Source organism: Sminthopsis crassicaudata, chromosome 2 (assembly GCF_048593235.1).
Source record: "Sminthopsis crassicaudata isolate SCR6 chromosome 2, ASM4859323v1, whole genome shotgun sequence".
NCBI classification, from domain to species: Eukaryota; Metazoa; Chordata; class Mammalia; order Dasyuromorphia; family Dasyuridae; genus Sminthopsis; species Sminthopsis crassicaudata.
Window position 1 is genome coordinate 451739587 of NC_133618.1, and position 21342 is coordinate 451760928.

At 41.9% G+C, this 21342-nt stretch overlaps 1 protein-coding gene across 1 annotated transcript; it reads right to left on the reverse strand.

Annotated features, from left to right (window-relative positions):
- Window positions 1–384: 384 nt before the first annotated feature.
- Window positions 385–21114, reverse strand: CCM2L (CCM2 like scaffold protein). The gene is made up of 10 exons (XM_074292774.1): window positions 21038–21114; window positions 18799–18966; window positions 16227–16310; window positions 15832–16015; window positions 12608–13155; window positions 9136–9271; window positions 5895–5958; window positions 3856–3985; window positions 3041–3179; window positions 385–1970 (listed from the first exon to the last, which is right to left on the reverse strand). The coding sequence occupies exons 1-10, from the start codon at window positions 21065–21067 to the stop codon at window positions 1657–1659; spliced, it is 1797 nt and encodes a 598-aa protein (XP_074148875.1). The 5' UTR covers window positions 21068–21114; the 3' UTR covers window positions 385–1656.
- Window positions 21115–21342: the final 228 nt, after the last annotated feature.

Consider the following 21342-nt stretch of genomic DNA (forward strand, 5'->3'; position numbering starts at 1 on the left):
CTGAACATAATCTCAGTACATAGAGCAAAGGATATCAGAGCTGGAAGGAACATTAAAGCAAATGTTCAAAGGGATTGCAGAGATCATTTACACCAACCCCTGCATTTTATAGATGGAAAGCTGAGAACCAGAAAAAGGAAATCACTTCCCAAAAGTGACATAGTGAAATAGTGGGAAAGCCAGGAATAGAACCCAGCTCTCCTGATCTCCAGTTCAGAATTCTTTTCACTAATCCCTTTGGACCTCAGTTCCCTCCCCTGTAAAACAAGGGGATTGGTTTAGATCATCTTGAAGATCCTTCCCAGTCCATATTCCACAATTGTCATAGAATTTCACCTTGGATTCCTAAATGGAAATTAACTATAAACATTCATTCAAAAGATATGAGTGCAAAAGTCTTTTAGTTTTTATTAACACCAGGTTATTCCCCATATCTATGAATTTCCTCCTTTAGTGCCTTCTTGTGGCCTCAACGAGACCCTGAGAACGAAGAATAAAAGCTCTGATATATCCAGCCTGGGTGAGAAAGGAAGACCCAATTTTCTCCACACTCCTCCCCAAAAGACAGAATGATGAAGAAAGCCAGGAAACTGGAAGGATTCTGGGGCCCCAGGTTGCATTTGTTGTTAAACATTGCCAAACTCATTATCTGAGGCCTGGCCACCACAAGATGGTTTGTTTTTGTTTTGTTTTGTTTTGTTTTTGACTATAGAAACTCCTGAACCCAGATCCAAAAGTCTGAAAGAGCAGGTGTCTACATCAGGAAAGAAATCTGCACTAATCAAATAATATCTCCTTTAAAGTCCTGTAGGTTTTCCCATAGTTCTTCTTCCCATTAGGAGAGATAGAGGATCACCTGGGTCCTAGTCAGTGTGGCCCTGTTCAAGGGTAATTAATGTTCTCTCTATAACTCCATTCGTGTCCAGTTTGCCCTCTTAGAGTATCAAAGCTCATGCAAGTTGGGAACTAAAAGAGTTTGCTCAAGGAGCCCCTTCTCCTTTCTCCCTTCCTCCACCAAAGGGACAATATCAGACTGGGTTACTGAGAATGTGGTGAGATATTCTTAAACCATGAGTGACTAAGAACCAGACCCACAATCCCCCTGCCGGCAAAACCCAGAACTGCAGAGGCACTGTAGCTCTAAACTGAAAGGGCTGGGCAGGTGACTAGAGCCAGCCCCAGGGTTCTGGCTCCCTTGTCAGGTCTGGCTTCGGGAGTTCCCTGGGTTATCTTGTTTACTGAAGTCCCCATTCCCTCCCCAAACTCTCTCACCCAGCCCCCACTTTAAGTCTGGGAACATTTTAAATGCTTTTAAATTGAGTATCTGCCTTTTCTGAGTATATAAATCACAACAGGACCTAGAGACTATCACAGAGATTCTTGGCCATTTTGTGTCTGTTTCTTTTCCCATCGGAACCCCTCTGAAATGTACTTTGTCCACCAACTCCTGGCTAAAATCCTCTGATCTAGTCCAAATCCCCCCCCATTTTGCAGATGAGGGTTAGTTTAGGGTATTTGTCCAAATTTGAATCAAGGGCCTCTGACTTCCAATCTAATGGTTTTTTCATCATCTGGCACCAGTGAAAATCTCCCAGGATGTCCCCACATCCCCAGCCCTTTGGTCAGGGCCTCCTTTGGAGTTTGGGGAGGGGGCTCTCACAGGTAGTTGTCCTCTCCTTCCTCTGCTCTCTCTGTGCCCTCGCCCTCCTCCCCGCTGCCCTCCTCCTCTCCCTCCTGGGCCAGGGCCTCGATGTCCTGGGTGATGCCGGTGAGAATGCGATTGAAGGCCTCGGCCTCTGGGCGGGGGGCCCGGCTGTCGTAGCTGCGGACGGCCGAGGCCGACGTGGAGCTCATGCTTCGCTTGATCCGTCCAAAGCTGTCCGTGAGGATGCCCCCCTCGCGGATGCCCACGCCCTCCAGGAAGCCTTCGAAGTAGCCGATATCCTGGTCCGGGATAAAGGGCCGCATCCCTGTGGGGGCGAGAGGCAGCAGCTGGCTTGTGGTCCGCCCTGCCCAGCCCAGGGAGAGGGGGACCCAAAGCCACAGTTGAGCCTCTGAATCAGCATCTTCAGCTCTGTGTAGTGCCTTAGTAGGAGTGACTAGGAGTTAAAGGGTTAAATATCTAGTCCCACTTTCCCATTTTATAAATAAGGAAATTGACACCCAAAGGGGTCACTAATAAAAGGCAGGGTCACTTGTAAAGGGCAGAGGTCACTCACAAAGGGCAGGGGTCACTAGTCAACACCAGAGTTCAAATTTGAACCATGTCCTGAGACTCCAAATCCAGGCCTTTTCTCCTTGCTACCTATCTCAGAGGAGGTGTCAGACACTGAATTTGGACTGAATTTGATACTCCACCAGATTTTCTTATGTACCGATTTCTGTGCCTTACCTAGCAAGATCCCCCTGGCAAATGTGCTTGTAGCATATTTACTAAGTCACTAGAGGAAGCTTTAAAAGGTCAGGGACTGCATCCTTAGTCTCAGGGCTCCACATTAAGTTCTCACATTCTCATGCTCAATAAGGTTTATTGAATTAAATATAGAAATGTTTTCCTTATGATGGTGATCCTAAGTATAATTAGGATGGTTGTGAAGGGCAGATAGTAGTAATAGTGCTAATATCTAGACAGTAAAATAAAATTTTCATGGACTGAATGGTGAGGGGAAGGAGCCACAGAAATTTATTGGGATGATGACATTGATGATATTGGTATAATGGGTGTGATAATGGCAGTAGTGCTGGAGATAACAGTGATGACTGAGTGAGATCCCATGATATCCTCATGGATCACCAAGTCCAGCTCTCTCCTTTCAAAAAGGAGGAAACTAAGATCCAAAACGAAGTGACTTGCCCAAAATTATATAGGAAAAACACGGCAGAGCTGGGATTTGAACATGGTTCTTTGGGGTCCAGATCCAGCATCCTTTGTACTGTGCTATATGATGATGACAGGGGTAATGGGCATGGGGATAGAAATGATGGGGATGGACACTAAGGCTGACCTTTGAAATGGGAGAAGGGGTTAGAGGATGCTCACCCAGGAGAAGGAACTTCCTCTTGTCCCCATAGAGACGAAGAAGGTGCCCACAGTACTCCTGCACCGATAGTCCCAGCCTGTATTCTCGTAGCAGCAGAGCAAACTGCTGGATCTCAGGAGGTGACAGCTTGTTTCGCAGCTGTGAAGAAGATCCAGGAGGAAGGACCAAATGAAGTACAAAGAACAAGCCCATTGGCGAGCCCCATATTCCATATGGCAAAGTATATTGGTAATATAACTGCTTGGGGGGAGGTCATAGGCAATACAGGGGGCATAGGGCCCATAGAAAGGAGGCTGGTCAGCAATCTAAGTGCCCCAGTAGTTAGAAATGTTTGGGGGAACATGGCTCTCTATATATCCCCTCTCTGCATGCTTCCCAGAGAATTAGGGAGAAGATGGAGACCCAGGACAGAACCCAACTACAGGGACGTATGTCTTTTGTCGTCTGTCCTATCAGAGGACTTACCTGAGGGATCTGGGCATGGGAGCAGAGATGCCAGGTGAGCAGGGGTCCCATGAGAGAGAGGAAGATGTAGACTTCCAGGGAAGGAAAGGAGAAGGGGAAGCTTTCATGGGATACACGGGGGGGGGGGGGAGCGGCAAAAGTTTCATAGGGTACCACAGGATGTGTATAAATGGGAGAGGGGAAATAGGTGAAGTAGCCAGGGACATAAAAGAGTGCAGGGAGAGGGTTATGGGGGAGAAATGCTGTGAGTGAGCAGCAGCTTCCACAGAGTGCAAAAAGAGGCTCAGGAAAGGGGGCAGTGAACTCTCCAGAGCTTGGGAAAGTGGCCCTGATCTTGCTCAGATCTTACCGTCACCATATAGTCCTGTAGCTGCTCCAGACCCAGGCTGCTGCCATCACTCTCACTGCAGTGAGATTCCTGGAAGGAGGGTGTGGATGTGCCACTATAATAAGCTTCGAAGGTGTCATGGGAGCCATTGCTGGAAAGCACAGACAGAGGCAGGTGCCTTGGCTCACTCCACTGGGCTCTCCCTGCCTGCCTGCCTACCCCTCCCCTCTGCTGTGGTCCCTTCAACCCACAGATTAGTTTTCTATGGTCTTCCAGGCTAGTCAGACAGTCAATAAACATTTGATAAAGTACCTACTATGTAACAGGCAGAGGGTTAAGTGCTGTGGATATAAAGAGAATCAAAGGACTTTCTGTGCTACTAAGGAACTCACAGTCTATTGGGGGAGACTACATGCAAACAACTATGTACTAACATGTTATATACAGAATACATTGGAAATAATCCACAAAGGGAAGGTACAAGAATTCTGGGGAATTGTCTCAAAACAGCAACATAGACTACTAGGCATCTTAATTCAACTTTGCCTCATTGACCAGGGCCCTTCGCATAACAAGTACCTAATTAATAAACGTGGAATGTCTAATAAATGAAATCCCAATTACCTGAGGAGGGTGCTCGGCTTTCTGCCTCAGCCCCACACACCCTGCTCTACTCCCCCTCACCTAAATACACAGACATAAGGATGGTTGTGAAGGGTTGATGACAAAGATGGGCTGGAGCCCAGAGCCAGGGTTAAATTTTTAGTGTGCATGTTCATGCCTCAGAAATAGGCAAATGCTATGGATCAAGGCTTGATTGTTATTTTATTGTCTGCTATTTAAGAAAGAGTTAAAAATGCAAATTAAATTTATACGTATGTGTGTATGTAATTTTCCCCCCTGAGATGTTAAAAACATTGACCACACAGCTCTGGTTGAGGGTGACAGTGACATTGTTGAAATAGAAGGTTCAATAAATCTTTGATAAACTTAATTGAAAGGTGCTAGTGGGGGATTTAATTATTGAGGTGATCATAGAATGAGAGTTGGGAAGAACCTTAGAATACATGTAGTCAAACTCTCTCATTTTATAATTGATCAGGGACTGTTCCCCAGATGAGATTTCATTTTTAACCTAGAATCATGAGATCAGTTTTAGATCCACAGGGAAATCATAAGCATGTTACATATACCAAAAGCAACTCAAAATAATTTTTTAATTATATACAGGATTAAAAAGAATGCATTGATTGAAGGAAATTCAAATGCAGCAGAAAGCACCCTGCTCTTGAGAGCAAAAGTACTGTGTCCCAGGACCAACACTTTCATTAATATGATGTGATGCTTGTTGATTGGTGCAGATAATTTGTGAGATAACCCTACATAACCTTGTACTTGCTTTGTGGTGTAGTGGAAAGTGCTAGATTTGGAGTCAGAAATATTTGGATCCAAATGCCAGCTTTTCCATTACAGGATGATTGAAGTTCCTCTCAGATCTTCTATTTATTATAATTCTTAAAGTCCCTCCTAATTCTTCTATTTATTATAATATTAATATTATAGGCTCCTTATATAATTTATAATTAGGCTCTTAGGTTTCTGATTCTGTATCTTATGTGGCTTTGGGTAACTTCTTTCCCCTTCCTAAGATGCTTATTGATCAGTTGAGGGCGCTGGACAAGATGACCTCTAAAGTCTCTTCTAGCCCTGACTTTCTATAATCTGTATTCTAAGATCCTTCTTAATATGATATTCAATAAGTCGATTTTAGCTTGTGCCTTATATGCTTTTTTGGAGGAAGAATTCAGTGAGTTTCAAGCCTACTTGGTGATAGCCAAGCTTTTCTAGTTTTCCCAGTGTCCCCCACAATACCTAGAATAAGGTTAGCACACAGTAGGGACTCAGATAGGAATGCCTTTCTTGTTAGACAATTGTGAAGAATTTCCCCAGAGAAAAAGCAGAGGTGTCTGGGGTAACGAGTGGGGGCATGGAGAAGGATGGCGATTGGGTTGGGGGGAAGAGAAAGAGACACTAACAGCTCTGATGAAAGTGGTACCTACAAAGAACTGCAGCAACTGAAATCAGCATCATAGCCATAGGTCCCATCTGTGCGGCAGCTCTCACCTGCAGTGGGACAGAGATCAGTTAGAAGGCAAAGCAGGATTCCATCATTTCCTGGAGTCATCTTCCTTTCCTCCACTGGCCCCAGCTCCAGTCAGTATCCTAGGAACCACTCCCTAATTCCTATTCTCATGAAATTCATTGTCCCTTAATTATAGGTCATGTTTCCCTAGCCATTGAAAGCTTACAAAGCATTTTCCAGAGTAGATTAAAAACAAAAACCAAAACCCAGTGTGTTAGGTAGCTAAAATGTTATTCTCCTCTTCATACAGAGGAGAAAACCAAGAATCAGAGAAAAATGATTTGTCCAATATCATGTAGTTAATAAATATCAGAGTGAGGATTTGAATTCAGATCTTCTGGTTCCAAAACAATCCTTATAGTCTCCCTTTCAAAGCCATGATATATAAAGGACAATTGAAGGATGTAAGGGTGGTTAGGTTAGAAAAGAAAAGTTTTAGGGTTAAGATACAGACAGACAGGATGGGAGTAGGATCCCTCCCTGTCTTCAAAAATCTTGAAAGTTACCATTAGTTTTAACTTTTTCTTCCTGGTCCCCAGAGAGCAAAACTAGGGGCAGTCATGGAAATTAGAGTTAGGCAGATTTAGGGTTGATGTAAGAGAAAATTTGCTAAAAATGGGCAGATTTATTGGTAGGATCGTATCTAGAGCCAACTAGTCCAACAATTTAGAGATGAAGAAACTGAAGAAGTCTGAAGAGGTTAGGGATACCAGGAAGATATGGGATTCAAACCCAGATGCTCTGTCTCCCTCTAACTGGAAGTGTTCAAATTAAGAATACTGTAGGAAGTTCTTTTGAAGGATGGCAGACTAGTCTGAGACCTCCCAGATCTCTTTTAGCTAGAAACCTATAATTTTGATCTTAGTCTCTTCTCCAAAATTAAATCCCAGGTCCTCCCAAAACAGGAAGCAGGTATATTCTTTCTTTTCTTGAGCATCTCCCAGTGTCCCCTGTGCGCCCACAGGACTGGGCACATGGAAAGGAGATGCTCAATAAAGACTTCCTTTTTCTTTTTCTTTCTTTTTTTTTTTTTTGTCTTATTTTTCCAGGAATGCCTCAAAAGGCTCTTTCAGTGAAAGTCCATCCCCTCCCCCATTATGGGTGATTACACTTTGCAGAATTGAAAGTCATTTTGGGTTGTATCTTGAGGTCCATTGCTTTTTGTCAATAGACTTCTTAATTAGTTGATTAAATCTGGAGCTCCTTAGGACCAGACCCTGTGGCTCTTCAGTTTCCATCTCTATTCTCTTTTATCTAAATCTGTCTTTTTCTTGCTCTTCCCACCCTTGCATGTACAATCAAACTTCTGGCTGAGCTGGATAGGGAAAGGCTGGAGAGACATGGAATCTAACCAAATTGCAACACTCTTTATTTTTGTCCATTTCTGTATCAGCTTCCCCCCACAGTGCATAGAGCAGGGATAGCACATACTGGTGGCTCATCCAAAGATACTCCCTCCTTTGCCTAACATTGGCCCAGAATTTTCACAAGGAACAGAAAAGAGGAATCTGGAGTGACAGCTGGCTGTGGGGAACTGAAGAAGGGATCTTTGTTCAGGCTTCTTGTCCTGGAATGCTCTTTTTCTGCCCCTTGCCCCCATTTCTACTTGCTGAAATCCTTTCTTTACCTTAAGATCTAGGTCAAATGCTTTGACCTCCCTAAATCCTTTCTTAACTTTCTCCCCACTTTGTAAAAATGGACGTGATCTTTTTCATCTAATCTTATAGTACCTTGTTCATACTCCTCTTGAATACTTATTATTGGAGAGACATTTGAGTGGAGTTGGCGTTAGAAGTCCAGGGTGTGAGTCATAGAATCATAACATCTCAGAAATAAAAAGGGATGACAGAGCTATTTGGTTCAGCTGGTACCAGAACAGATATGCTCTCTAGCCTATAACCAACAAAGAGCCATCCAGCTTCCATTTATAGACCTTCCTCGATGGGAGATGCATTACTTTTCAAAGCAGCCCATTTTGGAGAGCTTTAACTATTGTCAACAGGACAGCTAAGTGGGGGTACAGTGGGTAGAATGCTAGATCTGGAGTCAGAAATTCCTCTTCCTGAGTTCAAATCTGGCTTCAGATACTTTAGCTGTGTGATCCTAGGCAAGTCACTTTACACTGTTTACCTCAGTTTCCTAATTTGTAAAATGACTTGGAGAAGGAAATTGCAAATCTATCCAGTATTTCTGTCAAGATAGACCCAAATAGTTAATTATTGTGAAGTTTTTCTTTGTATGGTAGTAAAATCTACAGTATGGATTTGGAATCAAAAGACTTAAGTCCCAAACCTGGCTTAATTACTTATATAATTTTCAGTAAATTCCTTAGCCTCTTTGACCAGTTTCCTCATCTGTAAAATGAAGGGGTTGGATTGAAGGAAGCAAGAATTTATTAAGAGCTTAGTATTTGCTAGGAATTTTACAATTATCTCATTTGATCCCCACAACAACCCTGTGAGGAAGCTGTTGTTATTGTCCCTATTTAACAGATGAGAAAACTGAGGCAAATAGAATTTAAATGACTTTCCCAGGATCACACAGCTAGTAAGTGTCTGGGGCCAGATTTGAAGTCAGATTTTCCTGAGTCTCCCTGCTCTGTTCTTCTACTCTTCCACTCAGCTGCCCCCTTCTACATAGTAGATGCTAAATAAATAGTATGTGGAGGTGACCAATAATGAGGAATAGCTTTCCAGCCCTAGGTTTCTTTCAAAGATAACTGATCAATCCTTCTTTGCCTAATTAGATTCTCTGAGCTGGACTCAAATTCAACCTTCGGATCTTATTACCTGCATGATTCTGGGCAGAAGACTCGCTTCAAGCCTTAAATTTTCTTCATCAGTAAAAAATGAAGGGACTGAACCAGCTGGTCAGCCTCCCAGCTGAGGGGCAATATGGAGTAGTGATAGTGTGTTAGACTTGGATTCAGGAACCTCTGATTTCAAATTCTACCTGATGCTTACTAGCTGTGTGACCTTCAGACATCACTTAAGCTTCTATGCTTCATTTTCCTATTCTGTAAAAATAAGGCTGCACTACCTGATCTCTTGAGGTCCCTTCAAGCTCTAACTTCTCTGATCACTTCGTTTCATTTTGTTCGGGGGCAAAGTGTGAGGAGGGTTGCATTGAGAGGAAGCTGCCTCTGACCCAGGACTCACTGCGGCTGATAAGCCAGGGCCGTTCTGGGGTGGAGGTGTAATGGTAGCCAGCTCGATCCACACACTCAATGGTCTGATCTCCATAGATGATCTGGAAGACCTGGCAGATGAGAGCGCAGGATTCTTCTGCTGCATCCTGGTCACAAAAGAGAGGACACAGTAGCAAATGAGAACAGCTCTGAGCTGAGGTTTGGGGATAATAAGTGAGAACTGGGTAGCTTTGGTAGCCTGGAAAATGAGGGTCACGATGGTTCTGAGAAAAGAGTCAGAAATGGCCAGAAATTGAGAAGACGTACCTCTGTTTTCAATTTGCTACGTGTTTTTGGACAAATTATTTCTCCTCCCTGAGCCTTAGTTCCTTATTTGTGAAATAAATGGGATGGATTGTGTAGTTTCTCTTAAGCCCCTTATAGCATTACCATTCTATGTATTCTCTGAAAAGGTATTCTTCTTTGTTCCTCTCTCACCCATTGTGAATATTCCCTATAAAGGGACATTGGAGGGAAACTGAAATCTCAAGGATTCCATGGTGAAAAAAAAAAGGGGGATGTTATTTTCATACCATGTCTTGACTATTGGGCTACAGATATATTTGAAATAGGTCAGGCTTTGCAGAAACTCCCTTTAATTATGGTTACCCCTTCCACACTGTAGGGCCTAAGGATGTGGTGCTTCTGTGATTTAGAAAATCTGTTAAAATTTTTTTGGTCCTCCCTTTGTATCAGATAATTTTAATTTTTTCTTTTTCTTTTATAGGTATTTATAGTACCTTATTGTCAAATTTGGGTTGATATTACATAATACTACACATGCATTTTATGCATTTCTGAAATCTAAACTTTTTCTGAGTTGTCTGTTACCCTTTGTGTGTCGTCTTTGGCTCTTGTAAAACTCCCCAAAAGATTCTTGTTTAATTTCTTATGCCAATCCACAATATATTAAAATATGGTGGGGAAAGTTGAGATGTGGAAGAGATAATTATACATATTATTTTCAGTATTGTTGTGATGCACAATGAGACTTTGGAGCCCCTCCACCACAATGCTATAACATCCCTCACCTCCATCTTTTCTTTCTTCTTGTGGTCACCAGCCTAGTTCTGTCTGGACTATTAGAGTAACTGCTTAACTTGTCTTCCTGCTTCCAAATCTCTTCTCTGTCCTATCTATCATTTGTGTGATGTTAGAATTATCTTCCTCATACATGAATCTCTTTATTTTACTGTTCTGTTCAAAAAATATTTAATGGTAGCCTATTACTTCTCAAGAAAAGCTCACACTCCTCTACTTGATATTCAAAACCCTCTATAATTTGGCACTGAAGACTCCTCTCATATTTTACACTCTAGTCAAACCAAGAAACTTTGTCTCTTTGTTTATGGAGTGATTAGCATGTCCCTGTGTCCTTCTCCATTTGAATTATTGAAGTTTTTTTACAGCATTATTTTTATTTTTAAATGGTATTTTATTGTTCCAAATACATACAAAAATAGTTTTCAGCATTCTCCTTTGAAACCTTAAATTTTTCTCTCTCCCTCTATCCTCTTCTTCCCCAAAACTACAAGCAATTTAATGTACATTAAACATGTGCAATTATTTTAAAATATTTCCATATTTGTCATGCTGTGCAAAAAAAAAAAATCAGATCAAAAGGGAAAATACATGAGAAAACAAACAAACAACAAAAAAGGTGAAAATACTATGTCTTGATCCATATTCAGTCTCCATAGTTCTTTCTGAATGTGGATGGCACTTTCCATTCTAAGGCTATTAGAATTACCTTGAATCATCTTATTGTTGAAAGAGCCAAGTCTATCATAGTTGATCATCGTATAATCTTATTGTTACTATAATTGTCTCTTGATTCTGCTCACCTCACTTAGCATCGGTTCATGCAAGTCTTTCCAGGTTTTTCTGAAATCAGCCTGCTTATCATTTCTTATAGAACAATAATATTCCATTACATTCATGTGCCATAACTTATTCAGCCATTCTCCAACTGATGGGCATCCACTCAATTTCTATGAACTACTACTGAATCTTAACCTAACCTTTTAAGACTACCTTTTCCAGGAAACATCTGATTCTCCCAATTTTTGGTAATGACCTTGACCCTTAGACTTCAAATAGCATCTATATCTCTCTAAGGACTTAACATATAATATTGAGTATTAGAGTTTTCTGAGTTGGCATCTTCTGCACTTATTAGACTACCAAGGTAGGGACTAGCCAAAGCAATGGATTTGGAATCGGAAAGACTAATTTGAATTTTGAGCAAGTCATTTTTACAAAGATTCCTTGTCTGTAAAAAATCATACCAATTACTTCATAGGTTATTGTAAGGATAAAATGCATGTAAAGTACTTTGAACTTTAAATTTCTAAATTTTGTATTTTTCTCTGTTTCCAATACAGTATTTTGTAAATAGTTAATGGAGCCCCTTTTTTCTAGTAGGAACTTTCTAACTCATAGAAGAACCAGGAACAAAGTAGATACTTCTCATTTGGGGAATGAATAAATAGATTTTGATATAGGAATATAATTGAATATTGAATACTGTAAGAAACAATGAATGTAATGGACACAAAGAAGCATGAGGAGAATTATATAAACCAACATAATGTGAAATTAAGAAGAACCAGGAAAACAATATACATAGTAATTACATGCAGTCAAAGGAAATAGTAGCAACAAAATAATCGAAACTGAATGTTGTGAAATTATAATGACCAAGCTAGGGCTTCAAGAAGGCACATGTAAATATACCTTCATTCCTTCTTAGCAGAGCTAGAGGATTATGGGTATGGAAACGAATGTTGGATTTGGTTGTCACATTGGTTAATTTTGCTGAATTGCTTATTTCTCTCATTAATTCTTTGTTACATGATCAGCTGTTAATGACAGCTTTTCTCAGCAATACAATGAGCCAAAACAACTCTGAAGGTCTTATGATGAAAACTGCTATCCATCCAGAAAAAGAACTGGGATCTTCAAATATAGATTGGCGTTTCTTTTTACTTTATTTTTCTTGAGGGTTTTTTTTGGCTTATATTTTCTTTTACAAATGACTATAATGGAAATGTTTTTACATGACTACACATGTATAATTTATATTAAATTGCTTGTCTTAATGAGGGGAGATAGGAAGGGAAGAAGGAAGAGAATTTGAAACCCAAAGTTTTAAAAAATAAGTTTAAAAAATTATTTTGCATGTAACTGGTGACAAATAAAATACTAAATAAATTAAAAATTAAAAAATTATTTGTTAGAAGACATAACTCTTTAGGAAGGACAAAAGATATATTGGGAAAAGAAGGTAATGTAAAAATAAAAGAAAAAATTAATTAAAAAAGGCTATTGAGTTGAAATTGAATGAATATTATGATCCAGATTGGGGCTCTAGGGCCCCTCAAATCAGAGGCCAAACTCCAGGCCATAGCTTTTAATTCACCTTGGTTGAGGGAGCAACTCACCCTATTGGCAACTGCCAAGATGATGAGATTGCAGTAGGCATCAGGGCTGGGATCCTGAGGGTCCAGGGGGTTGAGACCAGGTTGTCGACGCTCCCAGCTGCCACCACTGAAGGTCTGGCGACGCTCCCAGCTACCCCCAGGCTTGCCTCCTTGCCGCAGTTCCCAGCTTCCTCCGGGTTTGCTCCCTTGTCTCCTCTCCCAACTGCCCCCAGGTTTGCCCCCCTGCCGTCGCTCCCAGCTGCCACTGAATGTCTGCCGACGCTCCCAGCTCCCAAAAGCCCGGCCCACGGCTTTTTTCTCACCAGCACCTTGCTTTCTCTCCAAGCTGCCCCCACCTCCTCCTGTGGCCCGGCCTTCAGGACCCCCCCAAGCCATCCTCCAGTCCAGGCTGCAGATTGTGTGGCGTCGCTCCACACCACTTGAAGGTGGTCTAGGTTCAGGACCGCTGCCAGTTGAGCTCTTCTCAGGGGTCTTGCCAGCCACTCCAGGCTCCCGCCTGCCCCCAGGACACACATCTATACCAGCGGGCACTGGATCCACACCCAGGCCTAGGAGAGGATGGAAGAACGACCACAAGCCCAAGACTAAGTGTTAGTACACGGGAAGAAAAGGACACGTTGCTACTCAGTTTGCATCAGATGCCAACAACATCATTGCTGCTTTTTCTTCCCTTCACGTAGAATAGTGAGAAAGCTTTTGGCAAGGAGTAACAACTGGATCATGGTCCATATTATCTCTAAGTTACTGCTCAGCTTTAACAACATATACAACCAAATTTTAACTCCATCACCTGCTACTTGCTAATCCCTTGATTGCTGAGCCTCAGTTACTTTTCTGTAAAACTAGTGATAATTATCCCCCAATTATGAACTTCATAGTAAGGATCATAATATCTCAGATTTAGAGGTGGAAGAGATATAAGAGATCATCCAGTCAAGAAATGGGTGCAGAGATGTTAGATGATTTATCCAATTGCACAAATAAGTGGCACAGCAGATCCTATGCTTCCCAAAGCTCTATTCTTTCTATTATATCTCACTGGTTCTCAATATCACCAAATAAATAATGAAAGTTGATCAGCTCTTATTGACTGGTGAATACTAGATTTTGAACCAATTGTCCTGGGTTAGAATCCAGTTCTGTTATTTACTACCCTAGCCTCGTTTTCCATAAATGGAAGATAAGAACTAGACCAGATCACATCGAAAGTCTGGAGAAGGAAAGTAGCAAGCCACTCCAGTATCTTTTTTTTAATGTGAGGCAATTGGGGTTAAGTGACTTGCCTAGAGTCACACAGTTAGTAAGTGTTAAATATCTACATCCGGATTTGAATTCAGGTCCTCCTGACTTCAGAGCTAATGCTCTATCCACTGTGCTTTCTAGCTACCCCACATTCTAGTATCTTTGCCAAGAACACTCCAAATGGGTTCATGAGGAGTCAGGACTGAAAACAAATGAATAACATGGTCCCTTACAGTTCAATAGCTCCTGGGATTGCAAACTTCTCTCATCTTCATTTGCCTCATCTGCAAAAATAGGGATACAGTACCTATACTAGCACAATAGAAGGGCTGTAGTACAAAGTGCTTTGTAGAAATGGGAATTGTTATATTATTCCTTGATAATACACTCCATTGCTCTTCTCTCTTTGATGAGTATGAAAGGGCAAAGCCACTCAGAGATAACAAAGAATCAGAAAATTAGGGTTCAATCTTGCCTCCCAGTCAACGACAATAATGTTTCACTTTTTAGTTGTGTCTGATTCTTCCTAATCCTATTTGGGGGAATGTATCCCCAGAACTTATGTCAAGTACTAGGGATACAAATACAAATAAAAATAATGGGAGTCCCTGCCCTCAAGAAGCTTATAGTTTAATGGGATGCCCTCAGGTGGACATTTTGTTGTTTTGAGTTGTTTCACTTGTGCCTCCTTTTGGAGTCTTCTTGGCAAAGTTACTGTTTTGTTTTGCCATTTCCTTATCCAGCTCATTTTACAGATGAAGAAACTGTGACAAACAAGGTGAAGCGACTTGCCCAGGGTCTTATTCTTGTATTTTATCATCCCCAGAATCTCAACTGTGATAACATGATAATTGTATAAATATGTATACATATGTTGTATACATATATATTTTTATTAAAGCTTTTTCTTTTTCAAAACATATTCGTGAATAATTCTTCAGCATCAGCCCTTGTAAAACTTTGTGTTCCAATTTTTTCTCCTTCCCCCTACTCCCTCCCCAAGATGACAAGTAATCCAATATAAGTTAAAAACATGGTAGAAATATATGTTATGATTTAACATATAGTTTTTTTATTATAGCTTTTTATTTACAAGATAAATGGGTAATTTTTCAACATTGACAATTGCAAAACCTTTTGTTACAATTTTTCCCTTCCTTTCCCCCACCTCTCCCCCAAATGGCAGGTTGACCAATACATTTAACATATAGTTTTAATATGATTTAACATATATTTTAAACATGTTTAACATATATTGGATTACTTGCCATCTAGGGGAGGGGCTGGGGGAAGAAGGAAAATTTGGAACACAAAGTTTTTCAAGGGTTAATGTTGAAAAATTCAATAAAATAAATAAAATAAAGAAACCCAGTTGGGCTAAAATGTAGTTGGCATGGATAAGGCAAAAATGGTGGATTAATGCCAGGTTGAAAAAAGATTTAAATCCAAACAAAGATCACTAGACTAATAAAGAGCAATCAAAGTTTATTTAGTTATAAAAAATGTTGGCCCTAAGAGGCTCTTTGGGTGAAAGGCGAGATTTACTCTGTCCTGACTTTCACACGCTTATCAAAGAGAGAAGAGCAGGGGGGCGCTTTGTCCAGGAATAATATTACCAAATCCCCATTTCTACGAAACACTCCGCTCACTACAGCCCTTCTGTGGTGCCAGTTAGTGTAGAAAGTGTAACCCCGTTTTTGCAGATAAGGAAAATAAGGATGAGAGAAGTTTGCAATCCCAGGACATATAGAATAGTAAGGGACTTTATTATTCACTTGTTTTTGACTCTTTGTGACTTTGGTCTGGCCTCTAGGACAAAGCAATTGACCCCACCCCTCCGAATCCTCACTGTTCCCCTCCCTCCCTTCATCCCCATTTCCCCACGCTGGCGATTTACCGTGGCTCGCCCCTCCCCCGCGCTCCCTCCTTCCCCGGCTCCTGGGCCAGCCTCCCCCTCTGCTCCCTCACTCCCAGTGTCTCACCAGTCTTGAGCACCAGAAGATGGAGCGCATCGTCTTGTAGGTAGGAAGCTGCCGCGATCTCGTGCGTGGGTATGCGTAGGATCAGCTCCTCGTTGTCCCGCCACGTGAGGAGCAGGCATCTCGCCGACAAGCTGAGGATGCTGTCCTGCTCCGGGGTGCTCTTCAGGGGCAGCTCTTTCAGCTGCTGCGGGGCCAGAGCCAAGGAGGAGTGTCGAGAGAGTGCCCCCGAAGCCTCAGCCGAGTCCATCTACCCCTCCTCCCATGCACCCACAACCTGCCCTTGCCCCTGTCCCGTCTTAACCTGCCCAGAAGCTCCACGAGAGGAAACTGACGATAGATGGGATGAGCACAATGCCTTGCCCCCCCTCCCCACTCCTACCTTCCGCGCTCCTCACCCGTGCAGTGTCCAACAGCTGCAGGAGCTCATCCCGGCTAGAGGGGTTCAAGGAGGAGGTGACCCACGTTAAGTGGCCTAGAAACTGAACGGGAAGCCAGGACGGTCACAAGGGCACCCAGAACCTTTTGCTCTCTCCCTTTGGATTGAGACACTCCCCTAAAGGGAGAGATCATAAATTTAGAGCTGACAGGGACCTTTTAGAAGGGAAGAGAATAGGTTAAAGGCCCTTACAAATGTCCCATTTGACCCTCACAGGATCCCTTCAAAGCAGCTGCTGTTATTATTATGTGAATAAAGCATTAGGCCCAGAATTGGGAAGATCTGAGTTTAAATCTGTCTTGCACTAATTGGGCAAGTCACAAAACCTTTCTTTGGTAGTTTCCTCATCTGTAAAATGAGTATCATAGCACCTACCTTCCAGGGTAGTGGTAAGGATCAAATGAGATAGTCGTCACTGTAAAGCCCTTAGCATAGAATAGGTGCTATATAAACGATAGCTATTATCATCCCCATTTTACAGTTGAATAACTGAGGAATATAGAGATCAAATGACTTGTCTAGAGTCACACAGTACCAGATTTGAACTTGTGTCCTCCTGATTCCAATCTCAGTGCTCTAGGCACTGATCTATCAGATGCCTCCACTCTTATTTAATCATATGTTAATGTGTATATTATGGTATATACTCCCTTATTACCGATGAGAAAATGGAGGCTCAGAGCAGTTAAATGTTATAGGCAGGATCACATGGCTAGTAATGTCAGAAGTGGACTTCAGAGGTCAGCCTTCCTGACTCCAGATTCAGCAACTTCCCCATTATACTTCTCTGCTCCTCAGGAGATGGGGTAGGGGACATGATAGACAAGGGGAACCTGTGCTTTTTGAGTGCTGATCATAAAAGAATAATGTGTCCCATTATGTAACCCTTTAAGATGTGTAAAATGATCACAGAAACATTATGTAGTATAAATATTATCTGTATTTTGCTGAAAATCAAACTGAAACTAAAAGAATTGGTCATGTCTGATGTCACAAAACTAATTTGCAGAACAGAGTCTGAACCTTGGTCCTTTTACCTCAAATCCAAAGTCATTTCTACCATATCATTGCTGAAATTTGGGGGGTTGGGCACAGGCAAGGCCAAGGCAGGATGTTGGCCTCCTGCCATTCTTTCCCCCGTCCTCAGGACAGTCAACACAGACCCACTAATTCCTGTCAGAGCCCCTCTGATGAGACTTTGTCCTTAGTGAGAGCATCATCAACATCATGGCTCTGGTGTTAAAGGAACCAGGTTCAAATCTCACCTCTGATATTACCTGCATGATTTTAGACAAATCATTGAATTTCTCTGGGCCACATTTTCCCCTTCTGTGAAATAAGTGGGTGGGACTAGATGACTTTTGAGGTTCCTCCCAGTTCTAGATTAATGGTTTTATTTGAACCAGATAAAGAACAAAGAACTTCCTTCCTAAGCTCTATCCACCTTAGACAGCAATGCACTCTCTTCTAAGTCTGTTCTGGGGGGGTCCAAGCATGTCTGGTCCCAGGATTTAAAATTCTAGGACGTTATCACACACAGAGATCTCCTGATCCTGTAAACTTTAAAACACTATGTAAATGTGAACTATTATAATAAACCTAGAGAGAATGAAACAGATTAGTTGTAGCCTATATCCACTAAAGGGACAGCTAGGTGGTAAAGAGAACCAGGTCTGGAATCAGGAACTTGCCAGGAAAATCCCCAAATGAGTCACAGAGAGTAGACACAAGTGAAACTACTCATCAACAACAAAATATCCACTGCCGAGGGCTTCCCATAAGACTATATATAAGCTCCTTGAGGGCAGGGACTACCTTAATATTTAGCATATGCCAGGCACATAGTAGGTGCCTTAATGAACTTAATTCACTGACTGAGGGCAACCTAAGCAACTTAGATCTGTGTCTTACTTGTTGGATGTCAGAAGTGAGTTTGGATGGACCTCTGTGAGAGAGGATATTTGCATCTTCTGTGTTTGCATGTGGCTTATAGAATCACACCAAATGGCACCAGAAGGAATTTTGGAGGTTGTCCAATCAACCCCCTGATATCAGATCAGACTGAGACCTTAGGAATCCTCTCGTTCAGTATTCCATGTTACAAGGCAGAAACAGACCAGACGATAAGGACCACACAGTCTTTCAGCGGTAACGATGAGGCAAGGACTAAAGACTTGTGATCCCTGGGCCAAAACTCATGGCACTATACCACACTGTCTCATTACTAAGAGGGATAGCTAGGCCCCTTTGTACAAGAGCAGACAATGGAATGGAGGTGGAGGAAAGAAAAGGATTAGCATCTGGAGTCATAGGTCTGAGTTTAACAACCAGCTCTACCACTTATTCCCTTAGGGACTTTGGGCAAATTATTTAATTTATAAGCCTCAATTTTTTTCCTCTACAAAATGTAAAGATTGAGCTAGGTCATATCTAAAGATCGTTCCAGTTCTAGATTCATATCCCCAAATTGCTTTTGCCCCCAATTTCCTGCCCATGTCTCTTCCCATGACATCTTCTTCCTCATTCCTTACCTTTACTTCCTTCTCCAGGTAGTCACAAAGTAGAATCTGGGGGTCAATGAGGTAATCTGGGGGATACAGGGGCACAGAATGGAGAGGCCGTCGGTTCACAGGACTTCTCCCAGTTGATCGCCGCCCTGTCTTGGGGAATACCAGCCGGCGGATAGGAGACACAAAGCCCTGGGAAGGTAAGGGAGGGATAAGAAGCATGGAGAGGGATTTCAAAGTCCAAGACCCAAAGGATCTGTCAGACCTTAGGGGACTCTGCTCTGCGGATGTGTACTTAAACCTAGTATAACTTGGGGAATCCCAGTAAGGACAGAATTAGGGCAAGACCAGGAGTGGTCTTTATTGTTTTGTTGATCATCTAGATTGAAGAAAGTGACTGAGAAAATATGAATAATTCAGATTAAACCTAAAATTGTGTGGTATGCACATTTTAAAAAGAGAATTGGTTATTAAACATTTATCCCCATACCCCCGGACATTAAGTGTAACCAGAGGTTATGTGATACAAGAGCTGTACATATTTAAGTGTGCAGTTATACTTTTCAATAAGTATGAATGGGGATGGGTGTCTGTGAGTGAGTGTGGATACATGTATTTTCCATAGTATCACAGATTTAAAACAGGAAGAAAACTGGCCAACCTCCTGATTTTACAGGTGAAGAAACCTAAGGCCCAAAAGAGTTAAATGATTTGTCCACAATTACACAAATAGGAAGTAGAAGAGCTGATACTCACTAAGAGAGAATTTAAAAAAGAGATTCAGATGGAAATATTCTTAGAATTGCATGTGTTTAACCTATATCGGATTGCTTGCTGTCTTGGGGAGGAGATAGGTGGGAGAAGAGGGAGAAAAATTTGTAATACAAGTTTTTGCAAAGGTTGTAAACCCTCTTTGCCTGTATTTGGAAAAATGAAATAATATTAAATTTTTAAAAAAGAAATTGAAAAAGGGGGTTCTAAGGACGGATAACCAAGAAGGTTCAGAAAGCAGAGTCTACTAAGAGTACTGGGGAAACAATTTTGGAGTGCCAGGCTGGATCAATCTGTGTCTCTAATCCACCTGGTTCTGAGGACATGGGCCAGATTTTAGAGCCAATGACAGCAATGAGGCAGAAGAAAGTTTGGGGTTTGTCTGCCTATCCTTTTTCTGTGAAAGATCCAGGGAATAGGAACCACCAATAGGAGAAAAAGTTGGAGAGATTGCACCATTAAGTATTAACACAATCAGAAAGGCAGGGCAATTGATCTGTGTATCAATATTCCTAACAAGAGCCCAGACCCTTTACCTTGGAGTTGCCTATAATCAGTTTACAAAAATTCATGAATATTTCCGGGCCAGTGTATCTAAACCAAACTACTTACTGAAAGGCTCAAAAGTAACAAAAAAGCAAAAGGCAGTGCATGAGAGATGGATTTAAGAGAAAAACTCCGATATTGTGTTCTACATGCGGCTCATCTGCCCCACAAGTTCTTCTCAGTGACCCACATACAGTCCAGGGAACAGAGACAGAAAGTCCCCCCCACACACACACACATTCAGACTCCCCATGTAGCTCCTCTGTGCCACACAGTGATATGGAACCTGGCTCTCTCTCTTATTAACCTGATCAAGCTTAGAAGGCTGCTTTAATTCATTTGGCAGCTTTAGAGGGAGGGAGGGAGAAAAGCTGGTGCCTTAGTTAGAACTACTATTAAAGCTAGCCAGTTTTCCTAACTATGCTAACATTAGGTTCGAGTACACTGTTCTCTCAGGGTTTCATTTCTTCATCTGTAAAATGAGGGAATTGGGCTAGAACTAGGATTGTTAGTTCTTTCCATTAGTAAATTAGTTCACTCCAATGGCAAATCTGAATGAGGAAAAAAATTCCATCTTCATTTCAATATTATGGATTTCCTTTGTAACCCTATGTATTTTGCTTTATATATTTAAAGACAGCCTTTTGAAAGGGGGTCTATGGTCTTCACCAGACTGCCAGAGGGGTCTATAATATACAAAAATGTTAGGAAATCCTAGACTTCTTTATGGAAAAAAAAGTTGGTCTCTGAGTTCCCTCTAGCTCTAAGTTCCATCTATCTCAGAGAGCAGGGAAAGATAACAAGATCCCATACGTTAATAAGAGAAGCCCTAACATTAGGTTTACCCCTCCAGAGGTATCTTTTACTCCTCTCACTCCTCCCCACTCCAGAATCCCCCATTTTCTAGGCCCTGAAGCCCATTTGCAAGCCATAGCTCCAAACATACCTTTCTTCCTTTCTTCCCTTCGAACTCCATGATGTGTTCCCCCCCCCCCCCACCTCTCTACTGGCTGAAAATTTTCTTTGTTATATTTCCTGCCTCGGAAACTCCACCAAGCAGGCCAGGAATTCCTGCCCCTCCTGGCTTGATAAGAAGCACTGGACTAGAATTGGTGGAGGTCCCAAGGACCCCAGGCCAGGGGAAGGAGTTCGGAGCAGGGTGACAATCCCTCCTGGGAAAAGTGGGGTAATAATGTAGTATATGGGGGAAGACTGTCCCAGAGGGCTGCTAGGAGATCATCAGTGCTGCTA